The following is a 13,139-nucleotide window of genomic DNA, read 5'->3' on the forward strand; positions in this document are numbered from 1 at the left end:
TTAATTTGACTTTGTTCCTGACTTGAAATTTGAGTAATTGGAACGCGTGAGTTCTTTTTGACTGCAAATAGAAACCTTGCTGACAAATTTGCATTGATAAATGATTTAACACACATGAGATAATCATCTAAAGGACTGAAGTGTAATGTTATCGTAAGGAGTAAATCATGTGTTGTTTTTGACAAATATTTATTCTCTTGCAAGGTATTGCTTTAAATCATTTTTAATTTCATTAAATTTAATTCATATTCCAAATATTAAACATTGCACTTGCAGCTTTTCTCAAGTTAAAACAACTGGGGAATTAATCAGAATTTATTCTGAATCTGATCAAGGACTGTGTGAACTCGTTATTTTACTGAATAAACTTTTGAGGGAGATTTATGATTTCTCACACCACACGTGCTCGTTTTGCACTGAAGGCTGAATGTATGAATATCAAAACATGCCTTTTAATGGTCAAACATACAACACCGACAGGATGCTCGTAAATAATCTCCAGACCCGCCTGAAAAGTGACCATTCACTGAGCAAGTTTTCCGACAAACATGTTTCAGAACATATAACATGCAGACCAGGAGGAAGCTCGTTAATTATGCGGGGAAAAAAGTAATTTTCAGATTTCTTTTAATATGAGGGCGAGGTCAAGAGATGTTAAAATGTACAATGTTTTCTGTCAGCCATTTTGACAGATGTTGAGGAGGAAGCAGCTCGCCAATTTGAAATATGATTTTTAGTTAGCCGATAGCACAATATTATCAGACAATGAAAGAATCGGAGGTGTTCTGTCTCGAGGTATTTGCATTTCATTTTGAATTTATTCTCAAAGGGATATATATCTCTTGTTTATTTTATTTTCTCTAGACATTCATAGTTTGCTGTATGCCATGCATGAAGAATATATTCATTGCAATGACTTGTATTTTTGTCAGTGCATATTTCCACATTGTAAATGTGTTTAACTTTATTAGGTTTTTAGATTGACTATGTAATTTTGATGGCATTTCTCATATTTCGCATGGTTTGTGAAGTTGGATAATGGAAATTCATGTTAATCAATCAACCTTAGTTTTGTTCCAGAAAGTTTCAAAATTTTTAACTGAAAGGTTCATGGAAGTTTGCCTTATCTGCACGCTGTGTTAATTTCAATCAAGTCAGTACCATTTGTTCTTGGGTTAGTTAGCTGTTTTATCTGAACATTGAGCCAGGCTCGACGCCACTTTGGTTCAGCTAGTGTACTGAATGAGGTGTCTCCGTCTTATTAACTGAGCCAATTATTTTCATTGCCTGTAATCAATTATATATTACACACAGTTTTTTGACACAGTACTTAAATCTATAGGAACTCCTGTTGTTGAACATTGAAAGTTTCTTTGGTGTGGGATGTTGCATTCAGGGATGACTGATGCCATTTCTGTTAATATTACAGGGGTTGCTGAAAAGCCTGGAATTTGGGTTTAGGACTGTAATATGGTACTTAATGTTTCACATTCAACCCAATTTTAGCCACATTTAGAATTTAATAAAGCATGCCAAATTGCTAATTTATGTCAGCTTATATTTGTTTCTTGTGTGCAAAAATATCTCATTTTGTAATGTTTGTTCATTGGATATGAGATGGTGTCTGTGATGATTCAGCTATATCAAGATGTTATTGTTTCAGCTTATGGAGTACCGAGAGGCTCCGCCAAGTCCGTCGGCATCCAGTGCTTCAGCGCTGGAACCGGAAGGTCTGGGGTCCCCAACCACCCCGTCATCCCCGGTGCCTCAGCCTGTCGATGATGAGAGACTCCCAAACGAGCTGCTGGATGAGATCTGTGAGGACATTGGGATGAAGGAAGGGATGGAGCTGGACTTTGTTGAGTTCCTCATGGAGCAGGATATGCCTGACCCACATTCATACATGACACCAGAAGCCATCATGAATAGTAGCAGCTTCAGCTCCGGATCTCAGACTTCGATCTCGACAGTCAAACAGGTCTCAAGTGGTACGAGAGTGGAGAACTGGGGACGACCTCTGAGTAGTCCCATAGTGATGTCCTCGACAGTGACATCCGGTACGTCCACTGTGGTGTCCAGCGGCGCCAGCTCGCCAGTCAGTAAACGCTTCCATCCATCTACCTCGGGAGAGTCAAGTCCCACCAAGTCAACTGCTCCTCCTCTTCCTCAGTCGCCACAAGTTCTACCCTCTCAAGTGTTCAAAATGCCACAGACTCCCCCAACGCCAAAACGTCCGTTATCGTCTGGTAATGCTGGCCGCCAGTCGCCCAGCGTTGTGCCACCGTCCAGTCATTGTGATGATTCTTCAAGTCGAGATACGGTGCCCTTGTCACATTGTCCCATGACGCCAAGCAAAACTAGGTGCTACTCCCCCAAACCAAATCTGCCTTCATGTAGTCAGCAGTCCCCGTTGCATCAAAAACATATTCCTCAGTCACCAAACTCACTGCCCTGCAATCAGTCCGGTACTTTACACTACGGCCAGTCACATCAAATAGGCTCCAATAGGGCTTCCTCTATGCAAAAATCTGCAACGGCTACAAACTACCAAAGATTGGGCAAGCCCGCCCCTCCTGTTGTGAATGTGCAGAATATGCAGCACCTACGAATGATGAACCCGAAGGCTGCACACACAAACGTTCAAGGTTGTGACTCTTTGACAGTGCAAACAAACTCTCAGTATGGTCGGTCATTGGATTCTCTGGACCAAGGCTATTTCTCTGGTGACACAGGTAGTGTGAGGAGTTATGGCTCGAACATGTCTATGGGCAGTGCTGACCAACTGCATGTAAAGACCGAGGATGTGTCATCAATGATCCCGTCAATACAACAATCAAACTCTGTGCAGCCACCTCGTGTAGCAACTGTTGGGCATGTTCAGATGCCACCAATGCCACCCATACCACAGAAATCAGTTCACTTTGCTGACATGCCCGGGTCAGAGCCGGGGTCTGAGTGCCAAAACCAGCAAGGTGTGGACTATAACGGTGGTTTTAATTCGGAATGTGGTTTCGATCTTGATCAGGAGTTCCGAGAAAATTCACAAAAATCCAAAATCCTTCCACGCATTTCAGCAAGCATGAAGTCTGAAGTGGCTCCGTACACTGTTCCGGGAGGAAGCCCTTACGATTTCTCCAATAGGAGTAGTTGTGGAGTTAACCCAGGCAGTCGGCCAGGCAGTGGGGGAAGCCCTGCTGTAAACATGCAACAGTTTGACTTTTCTGGCAAGGGCCAGGAGAATAATATGTACTATGTTGACAATAATCAAAACATGTTGAGGGTGGAGACAGGTGACTTTAACCAAATGGGGGCATATCAGCAAAACCAAACGTATGCACAGCAAATGAATGCATACCGGGGAATGTCTGTGACAGACTCAATGAAGGCGTCATCAATGGCGCAACTTCAACAGCAAAATGAAATGTACCGAAACCAGATGTCAATGCAGTCTGGTAACTATGACAACAGCTGCTCAGTGGCAGGCATGAACCAAGGGGCAAACCGCATGATGGGGGCTAACCAGGTAGCGGGAACGTACAACCAGCAACAAGCACAGCAAGGTTCTTCTAACAACCAGCAACAGTTCCAGCAACCCCCTAGTTCTTGCAGTACACCAAGAATACACACCCAAGCCAATAGCACTGTCACTGGGCCGTATAGCACCATGCCATCAACGTCAGGGTATGATCATAGCATGTACAATAATGGCAGTCAGACACCATCACGGAACATGCATCCTCAAATGTACCAAGGTCAACAGCAACAACAGCCACAGCAGCAGCATGCTGGGAACATGGGACCAGGAAACCCACAGCCTTGGTCAAACCAGGGAACACCTGCTCCCCAGACCCCCCAGAACCTGCAGGAACTTTCCCACCTGAAACAGACTCCACAGAACCCCATGCAACAAATGATGCCCCCGTCGACCCCCCAGAACCCACAGTGCTCCCAAAGCATGCAACCTGGGACGTCACCAATGGTACCATGCACTATACCAAATTGCCAGAGTTGCAAGACTGGTTCGCCACACAGGCCGCCCATGCTTGCTTCTCAACAGACTTTCATTCAGCATCTTATAACAGATCGCTCGAATGCGTTCCGGTCACATCCGTTGTTCCCACTATTGCGGGACTTGATAATTGCTGACATGAACTTTGCTTCTCCTTCGTTCCCATATCAGCTAATTAGCAACTTGCCAGCAGAGTTTGACAAACTCTTACAGAACTTTTTGCATCGGAATCCTCCCACTGGAAATTATCAGGGCAATTTTGCAGTAGAAAGTGTCATAATGGATGCCCTAAGATATGCGCACCAGTGCTTAATAGGTAAGTCAAATCAAGAATGCTTTTTATCAGTTTTCATAGCTTTTGCATTTTGGAATATAAAGCCAACATTGTCAACATTTCACTTTTCATATGTCGTGCAATTTCAGTAGAGGTTGCTCAGTTTGGTTGATTGATACTTACTGTACATTGACTGCTCATATTTTTCTGCATAATCATAACAGTACTAAATGAAAATGTGAGATGTTTGTAGCAGTTGTAATATGTTTGGAGCTCTATTTTCTAGCTTGATATTTGGAGATGAGTCCTTCATTATTTGAGGACTCTTCTCTTCAAATGAATTAACACTTTCAGGATTTGTTGACTTGTATGCTATAGAAATAAAAGAAACCAGTGTATGAAATAAGGTCTGTCCTGAGACAGGCTAGATTTCTGAAAGACAGTGCAAGTTTACAGCAAGGCTTGCCGAATGGTCTTGTAAAAAGTTTAGATAACATGTTCTGAGGAACGTTTTTTGGTTTGTTTTGTATGGTTAAATCCATTTTGCGCTGGTAACGTTTTAAGGTTACCAGTCCTGATGTCTGGGTTTTGGACCTACATGATACAGTGAAGATTTCAAAGGTTTCATCCTGTTCTGACTGATGTTTCAATTGTTTTCAGAGAAAATCCGTGTTCGACAGGAGCAAGACAAACACACGAAGGCCACATCCAAATCACTCAGTGCTATTGAGGAGTTCTGTGAGAAGTTTGATCGAGCTGTTCGCAACAGTATTGTAAGTTCATCCATAATTAACAGCTTAGTAACAGGCACAGTTGCGATTTTTCACCATTTTAAAAATAAAAACAGCCATGAAGCTACTGTAAACACCCAGTGTAAAGGCGTGGAAATTGGAATTCCACGTAGCCATTTTTTCTCACAGTAGGTCTTCACTGACAGGGCATTTTGAGAAATGCTAGTGCAGTCTTATATCAGATTGTTTGTCAAAAAGCAAGAACTTGAAGCATGATCCAGTAAAAGTGGTATGATAAGCCCCGCATGTGGTGTACATGGTTGAGTTAAAAATTAGGATTGGGATTTAAATAAGATTGGAATCGGATTCTTGAGTGCAAAATATTTCCAGGGCGAGACTTTATTTGCTCTTTGCTGTCAATGGTAAGTTGACCTTGTAGATCTCCTATCTCTGACATTGCTAGGAAGCAGGTATATTTATGGGTCTGTGGTAATACAGGAATGTTTACGGAATAATTTATTGTCCACCTTCCTGAAGTTAGCCTCATTGGAACATTTAAAATTTAAAAAGCAGGACAAATTTTTCTTATGAAATATATACATAATTTGTTTAGAGATGATAAATATTTTTTGTGGTATGTTAATGAACTTGTATCTCAGTCTCAGTAACACAATCCTCAAGTATGAATGGTACCAAAATATTTGAGCTTCGTAGCTTAGTACGTGACATATGGATATGCATAAGTGTTGTGCTGATTTCTTGACCATGTAAGTTTTGTAACTAATGTACTAGGTGTTCAACAATGTAAGGAATCTCGCTGTCGCCATGTGTGACTGCTATTAGCTGTCTGCCGCCAAGTTAAAATTGAGTTGTGGCAAGCTCAGTCAAGATGATTGCAAACATAGTCAAGTAACCATACACTGTTACCTATGAACACTGATAAACTGTAATCAGATTAGCTGAGTGGGAGGATTAATGGAAGGTAATCATAGACGGGTCCTTAATCTCCCCGGGTACAACATAATCACCTCACCCCAGTGGGGGCCAGTCACCTGGTGTATTCACGCCTATTGGAGAAAGAAGGAAAGTGTAGATTAAATGTAAAGCGTTGCTTGAACTGTCCTGCTCCTAAAATCATACCTCACCACTGTGGCCTGACCTTAAACCTTGGTGGATCAGGTTTGGATCCCATGTTTGGTTTGTGAAGGCTATATCTTCCATGTAGGTTACAACCAAAATATAATTTGCTTCTCTCCTGTTGGGGCTAGCTGTTCTCAAAATGTCCATAGCCCTATGAACTTATTAAGCCCATTCTTAACACATTGGCTATGCTCAAAGTTAAGCATTTTTAAAGCTACATACGTTTCAAGAATAAGGGATCATAGATCATTTGTCCCTTGAAAGGTTTTTAATTTTTGATCAAGACTTCAAACAAATTTTGTTTTAATTTTTTGTCAACTAGATTTGGTGGATATGGTTGTGGGAGAGAAGTTGTAGCTATTAACATGCTACATTCGTGATATATTATGTTGTGTATGCACTTATATCAAGGAATATACAATCTATGGATGACCTCCAGTGAATATGATTGAGAATTCTTTTTATGTAACATTGTAAAACAATTTTATTTCAATAACAATCCTTAATCAGTAAAACTGAACTCAGTAACTTTCACAGTTTGGCAAATTTTAGCTTCTGTCATGATTTAGTCTATATGAAAAAGGTATTAAGTTTATTTGGTAATGTTGTTTATTGATTATGTTAATTATTTACTTGCAGCCAGAACAATCGACATCAGTAAACCATGGCAATCCCATGATGCTCAGCTCAGGGCAGATGGGCGGGACTCAAATGGCTGCAGGGCCAATGGGCTCGCTTGGCGTAGGCCAGGTAGTCAAAGATCCCAAATACATGATGGATCCTACGATGGTGAGCAGAAATTAAACCAGAAATTGTTACTGACTTTTTACATTTTTTTATATTGAGTGTTGATAATTAGCAAAACTAAATATTGATGTCCAGTAAACAATGTTGAAATGGATGAAGTGTCCTTTAGGAATTGCAGTTATATTAGTAAAGGGCAAAGTGATAGTGTGAACTTTCGGGGCATATTGAAAAGGTGAAGTTCATCACTGGGTAAAGATGAAAAGGGCATATGGTGAGCAGTGTTATAAAGGTTACTTCTATTTCACTGAAAATCATGGATTGTTTCCTTTGCAACAAAACAGGACTGATTTTGTTCAGATATCCCATTCAGTTACAGTTTTCTGCACACAACTGTTAATGTTTCAAGGAAAGAAGGGAAAGTCACTGTCAGTTTTGGTAAATGAAGGGAAATGTTTTTGCTTCCATTCATGAGCTTTGAACTACTACCTGTATATCCAGGATTTTAAAATCTACAGGGTGAACAATGTACCCTTTTCACAGCTAGTATCTCCCCCATCCCTCTTTTTTATCCCACTCCGTTCCCTTCCCTTTTCCTCAAGTCCTGCGTGGAGTAAAACTGGTCTGTACAACATTCCCAAGCCTCTCCAATGTAGGATACACAAGAAGTCCATTGCATATACAAATAGGTGTATTATCATAATCCCTTTTGTATATATGTCTAACACTGTGGCTATGACTAGCACATCTACTAGGAACCTGCAGTCAGGTCCTTGGGAGACAAAGGGCATGAAAGCACCCCAGCATTTCTCAGTAATATTGCCACATGCCACAGTCACATTGCCACAAGTCACAGTCACAATGCTACATGTCAGCCATACTGCTACATACCACAGTCACATCGATACATGCCACAGTCACATCGATACATGCCACAGTCACATCGATACATGCCACAGTCACATCGATACATGCCACAGTCACATCGATACATACCACAGTCACATCGATACATACCACAGTCACACCACAGTCACATTGCTACATGTAGCAGTCCAACATGTTATAATAATATTTACTTATATTTACAATATTTTAATATTGCTGTGTGTCACTATTTCTTTTTTTTATTGTAATATTGCTACACGTCACATTTATATTAATACTAAGGTATAAATGCATATCTTACAAATACTATCCTGACTTTAAAAAGTGTTCACTATTTCGTAGCAAAGCCACCTTTTTTTTAGGTTTGAATTTTGATTATCATCCATAACAAAACAGATTTTAAAATGTGTTGCTATTTTGGAGATGGCCCCCAATATCTTGCCAAGCGCCCTGGCAGGTCTTTGTTTAATCTTGGCTTTGTGCGCAACAAAAATGTTCCTGTCAGTTTCCTAAATGTGTCGAATATTGACCCCTACTGAACATGTCAACATGGTTTGTCTTGTTGCGTTGGCAAATAAGTTCTATTTTCATCCCCCACATAATGTTCCCAGTTCTCTGGTAGCTGTGTTTTCTGACTGGATAAATAACAGCTTTGTTGCAACCTCGCTCACTGAAATATCTTCGAGATGTCCTTTTGGAAGCTATGTGCCTTTTAATGTCGAAAGAATTCAATCTCTTGTCTATTTTAGACACTTTCGTCTGCCCCTATCCCCCACATTTTCCCATGATGACTTTGTCATATCTGTTTCACTAATTACTGTAGGATTTTAGTTTTGGTGTTATATTTAAAATGTATTTCTAATCATGGCGTTTTCGCTGGGAAGTGACACTAAATTTTCAGAGGGTTGCAGAGTTAGAAATCCATTCTCATTAAACAGTTGCAAAGCTAACCCCAAAGACACAACTGTTTGAACCTTGTTAGAGTTCAACCCAAGACTTTTTTAGCTGCTCTTTCTCAGCATAGGAATTTCCCTTAATTATTCTACTTAAGATTTACAATTTGAAGATATCTTTTCACTCCATTCTGACATTGTCATTTTGTAAATACAGATTAGAGAGTAGAGGTCAGTCTTTTCTCGCCAGACCTCCAGGCTAACCACCCTCAGTCTAGCCAGGCACTAGTTCTGTCATAACCTTCTCCGCTTCCATTGTTCCCTATGAAATCCAGAAGCCAGGCTTTGTTTGTGGACAAAACCTGTAGAGCTTTATTCAGTGCTCTACACCTATGAATGGGATTTATAGATCCCAATTTGTCAAGGGTTAGGAGTGTCCCTCTGCCCAGCCAAAGGTATCCCATTATCCAGAGTCCGGGGCCCTCCATTCATGAGGTTGACCTCCCTTACAATGGGCCTCCAGCCCATCAACCCTAACTGTTTAGCTATTATGTTGTGCTTCATTCTTTCTTTCCATTTCTTTCTCTTTCCCTCTCTCTTGCTTTGTATCTCAGCCCTTTCTTTGCTTTCCACCTGTCTCACCTACTTTCCATCAACATTCCTCCTATTCTTTCCTTCTTTCCCATGCTTTTTCAATCCCAGTTTATCTTCCTTTTCTCTTCCACTCTTCCTTGTCCTCACCTTCTGTCTCCCAGTGTTGTCACATTTCTCCCCTTTCATTTTAGTCTTTTATTCATTCTCGTGCAATCCTATTTCTTCTCCTCCTTCCTTCTCTACTTTTCTGTAACTCTCTTTCTCCCTCCCTCCTGCCCTCCCTCCCCACCCATCTTCTGTGACCATCTGCATCTTCTTTCGATTTTTTACTTTTTCTTATCCCTGCTGTATTTGAGATTGAATCCTTTCTGTGTTTATTTTCTCAGCTCTTTTTCATCTTTTCTTTCCCTTCTCTCCATTTTGCCCACCCCTTTCCTTTGTTTCTTCCCTTTTCCTCCCATCAGTTCTTTCGCTTCTCTTTTCCAGTCTTTACATTTCTCTCCACTTTCAGTGTTTTCTCTGAATCCTTATTTTATCATTGTATAGTCATCTCTGACACCCTGCTGATTTTGAATCTATGCTTCTCTTGTCCTCAGCTCCTTTCCAACTTCTCTTTCCCTCATCTCCCCTCCTTTCCCCTTTCTCCCTTTTCTTTTGCATCTCTTTCCCAATTTTTACATTTTTCACCTTTCAGTGCTTTCTCTGAATACTGATCTCACCATTCTATATTCATCTCTCACACACCCATGTCTACCCATGTCCCTTGTTTCAGTGATAAGTCTAATTCATTGAAACTTCACAAAAATTCATTAAAAGTACACACAAGAATTCATCTAAAGTACATGCAAGTAACAGGCTGCTAAACAATACCCACATTTCACAATGCATGCTTGAACACCAGGCTTCAGTTATTTTACCCAACAAGACCTGTTTTTACACTGACACCTCATCTAGCCGTGGCAATTTTAATTTGAAATAGGAGGGGGAGCTTATGCAAAGAGGGGAGACCTGTCACAGTCAGCCTTAATACTGAACTTGAGGAGGACTGTTATCTCAGACCAAATCACCTCTGTAGGAGTTTGTATGGAAGGTAGCCTGGGGTCTGAAGACAAGGAGAGGGGGCAGTTGGCTTAGCCGTGTGGCCAAGTGCAGAAGTAACTAAAGCCTTATACATCCATCACCATCCTCAGCCATGTAAGGAGGGGAATTATTAACACCATGAGAACAGTGAAATATAAAATTAGAATCTTAGCTTCTTAATAATTAGTTTCAAATTATATGTAGCCCTTGCTTTGTTGGATAAGAATTAGAATGTCATTTGGCTATGGATTTGGTGTGTTGGTAGTTTGTATTATGACTAGGTTATTTGAATATTATTCCCCTCATGACTAGTAATATCATGCCCATGTGAAGATAATCCCTGTGTTAATGTTTATTTAAAGGATGAATTTTACACATATGTGTCCTGACAATTATTTATTCTTGATTTGATCCAAGCAGTGGGAGCAATGGGCATAGTATGGTTTTAGAAACCATTACTGGTTTTAAGAGATTTATTTCATTAACTTGTGGTTGTAGATCAGGGTGGCCGGAGTCATGGTTAATGATTTTCTGTCTACCCTGATGTTGTACATCATTGCTCATAATATCTATCACTGGATTATCTTGTCCCAATTTGGTTATGTGTTTCACAAGTCAGTTGGAATAATAAACAGTGGTGTTAAGCAGGGAACTGATGCACTAATTGTATTTGCATGAACAGTGTCTTAGATATGTTCTCTGGAAAATAGTTTGACAATAAACGTGACTCACAGTAACCATCAATGGTTAGTATGTGCTGATAACCTGCACCTTCCGTTTACACATACACTGTTTAACAGAAAGAACGATAAATGAGTTTGTTTTGCTCTCAGTAAAGAGAATGTGCCATACACCTTGTTGAATAATCAAAACTTTTTTCAACATAGCACTCTAGTTTGTAATTTTAATTTATGCTTTGGCTTCTCTCAAACAGAAGTATGTTCTCAGGATTTGAGAGAGTTTGTCGTTCTGGGATATTTCGTACATAAATCTAATAAATATGAAAGAATTAATGTAGGCGGTGCCACATCCATTTTTTGTCTCGTCGGAAATGAGGTTACGGTTGACATGGTGAACATATTGTAATTGTCACAGTGTCTGTGCTTGTTTTCATTCTTAAACAGTTATGTTGCAACTTTGCCATTTCGCTTTTTAAAACGTAATTCTCTACAAGTCATAAAGTGTCATCTGGGTTGGTATTTCAGCTTTTCTGGTTCATAAATCATCAAGTGTTCGAGACAGCCTATGAGTGGAACTGGTTCTTTTTTCCCCTGCAATTGAGCCTCTTCATTTATTTAGAAAACACTTAAACACTGACACAGTGACACTTTTAATGTTCTAACTGTCATGAAAGAAGCTAAAAGTAACAAAAGCTTGGGCATATGTGGTTGAAACTGCTGTAGAAGCAGTTAAAAAATAGTTGTGCGTCATGCGTAGAGAAGGTACAGTGCCTGGGGCAAGGAAGCAGGCGACACTTATATCATTAGTTCATGTATTTGGACCATGCTTTATGGATTCATTGAAACACATACATGCTTCACCAACATGCTGGATTAGTTTATGTTTAGCTCAGTGCGACACTTACGAGTCTGTGATTTGTAGTACAGCACGTGAATTATTTAGGAGCATACACCCCTTGTTTTGAAACCTTACCAAAACGAACCAGGAATCATGTTTAATAGGAATTCCTCCAGACAGCATGAGACCAATATCTTCCCAAATAAACGCTGTGGATAATCCGGACAGGATATTTTCTAAAATCTTGTTTACAAACTACTTTGAGATGATCTGCAGACAAACCAGATTTGACCAGTGGGTTTATTCCTTTTCAAGATTAGAATTAGCCACTTTGAGTTCAGTAACTATTAATTTCACATTCAAGATAAGTTGCCACCTTGATATGTCTCTTCAAATTTTTATTGAGTTGTGATTTTTAGATCACATTGGGAAAGTCTTTTGTATTTTCGATGATCAAATTACCAAAAATAGAAGTGTGAAATTAGGTGAGCACATCTCAAGACGTTTTCTCTATTCAATCCGATCTGAACCCCTTTCCTTTACCAGAAGAAATTATCTTCCTTTCTAATGCTCTCACTTCCTAGGAACTAGAGATTTTATTGTAATTAACTTAGAAATAAAACGCTGTAAAATTCCAGTTTTTTTTCCAGAATTGCTCAACAAGCAATGTGGAAAGGAAGGAAAGAAATACCTGGTTCGAATTTAATCATTTTAAGAACGTAGGAGACTGGGGTTTTAACTTGATGATAATTCAATTAAAAATTTACGATCTCTGAATCAATATTTTCGCAGACTCAGGAAGGATTTATCCCCGCTATGGGTAAAGGGATCGGACTTCCAACTCTTGCGTCACCGCAATTTCGCTCCATTAAGGAGGCCCAAGATGCCCTCAGCGAGGCTGGCAGTGCCATCAGCAACAACAGTAACCATAGCAACAAATCGGAGTCAAAGAAACATCCAAGTCTCCCCAAAGAGGTAATTTTCCAAACTCCCTCATCCAAAAGTTTGAAATTTGTTCGTCAATTGAAACAGAACATTTTCATAGATTGGAAACTCGTAAAGTTTTCATTGTAATTGATTGCCTACGTGAATAGGTTTGTTGATGGTCTGTTTTTAAACATTTTTTAATGTGACCTTTACATGTTTGTTCTTTAATCTAATTGATATCTTTATTTAGTATGCTTGCTACATTCAAAAAATGTACTCATGCATGGCCTTTGTTAGACATTTTGTCCGCTGGGCCGTTTAGTTACGATTCTAATTGGATT

General features: G+C 39.8%; 1 protein-coding gene across 4 annotated transcripts in view; it reads left to right on the forward strand.

The window, feature by feature from the left end:
* LOC137297705 (uncharacterized) overlaps positions 1-13,139 on the forward strand; it is a 55,717-nt gene that overhangs the window by 39,162 nt on the left and 3,416 nt on the right. For 3 of the 4 annotated variants that reach the window (XM_067829629.1, XM_067829630.1, XM_067829631.1), the window contains exons 3-6: positions 1,664-4,325; positions 4,944-5,056; positions 6,794-6,943; positions 12,664-12,846. In XM_067829629.1, the coding sequence (XP_067685730.1) occupies positions 1,664-4,325; positions 4,944-5,056; positions 6,794-6,943; positions 12,664-12,846 (3,108 nt within the window). Of the gene's footprint in view, positions 1-766; positions 796-1,663; positions 4,326-4,943; positions 5,057-6,793; positions 6,944-12,663; positions 12,847-13,139 lie in introns of those variants that run through there. The other variant, XM_067829632.1, reaches the window with a different exon arrangement.

The sequence above is a fragment of the Haliotis asinina genome, chromosome 10, assembly GCF_037392515.1.
Source record: "Haliotis asinina isolate JCU_RB_2024 chromosome 10, JCU_Hal_asi_v2, whole genome shotgun sequence".
In the NCBI taxonomy this organism is placed as follows: Eukaryota; Metazoa; Mollusca; class Gastropoda; order Lepetellida; family Haliotidae; genus Haliotis; species Haliotis asinina.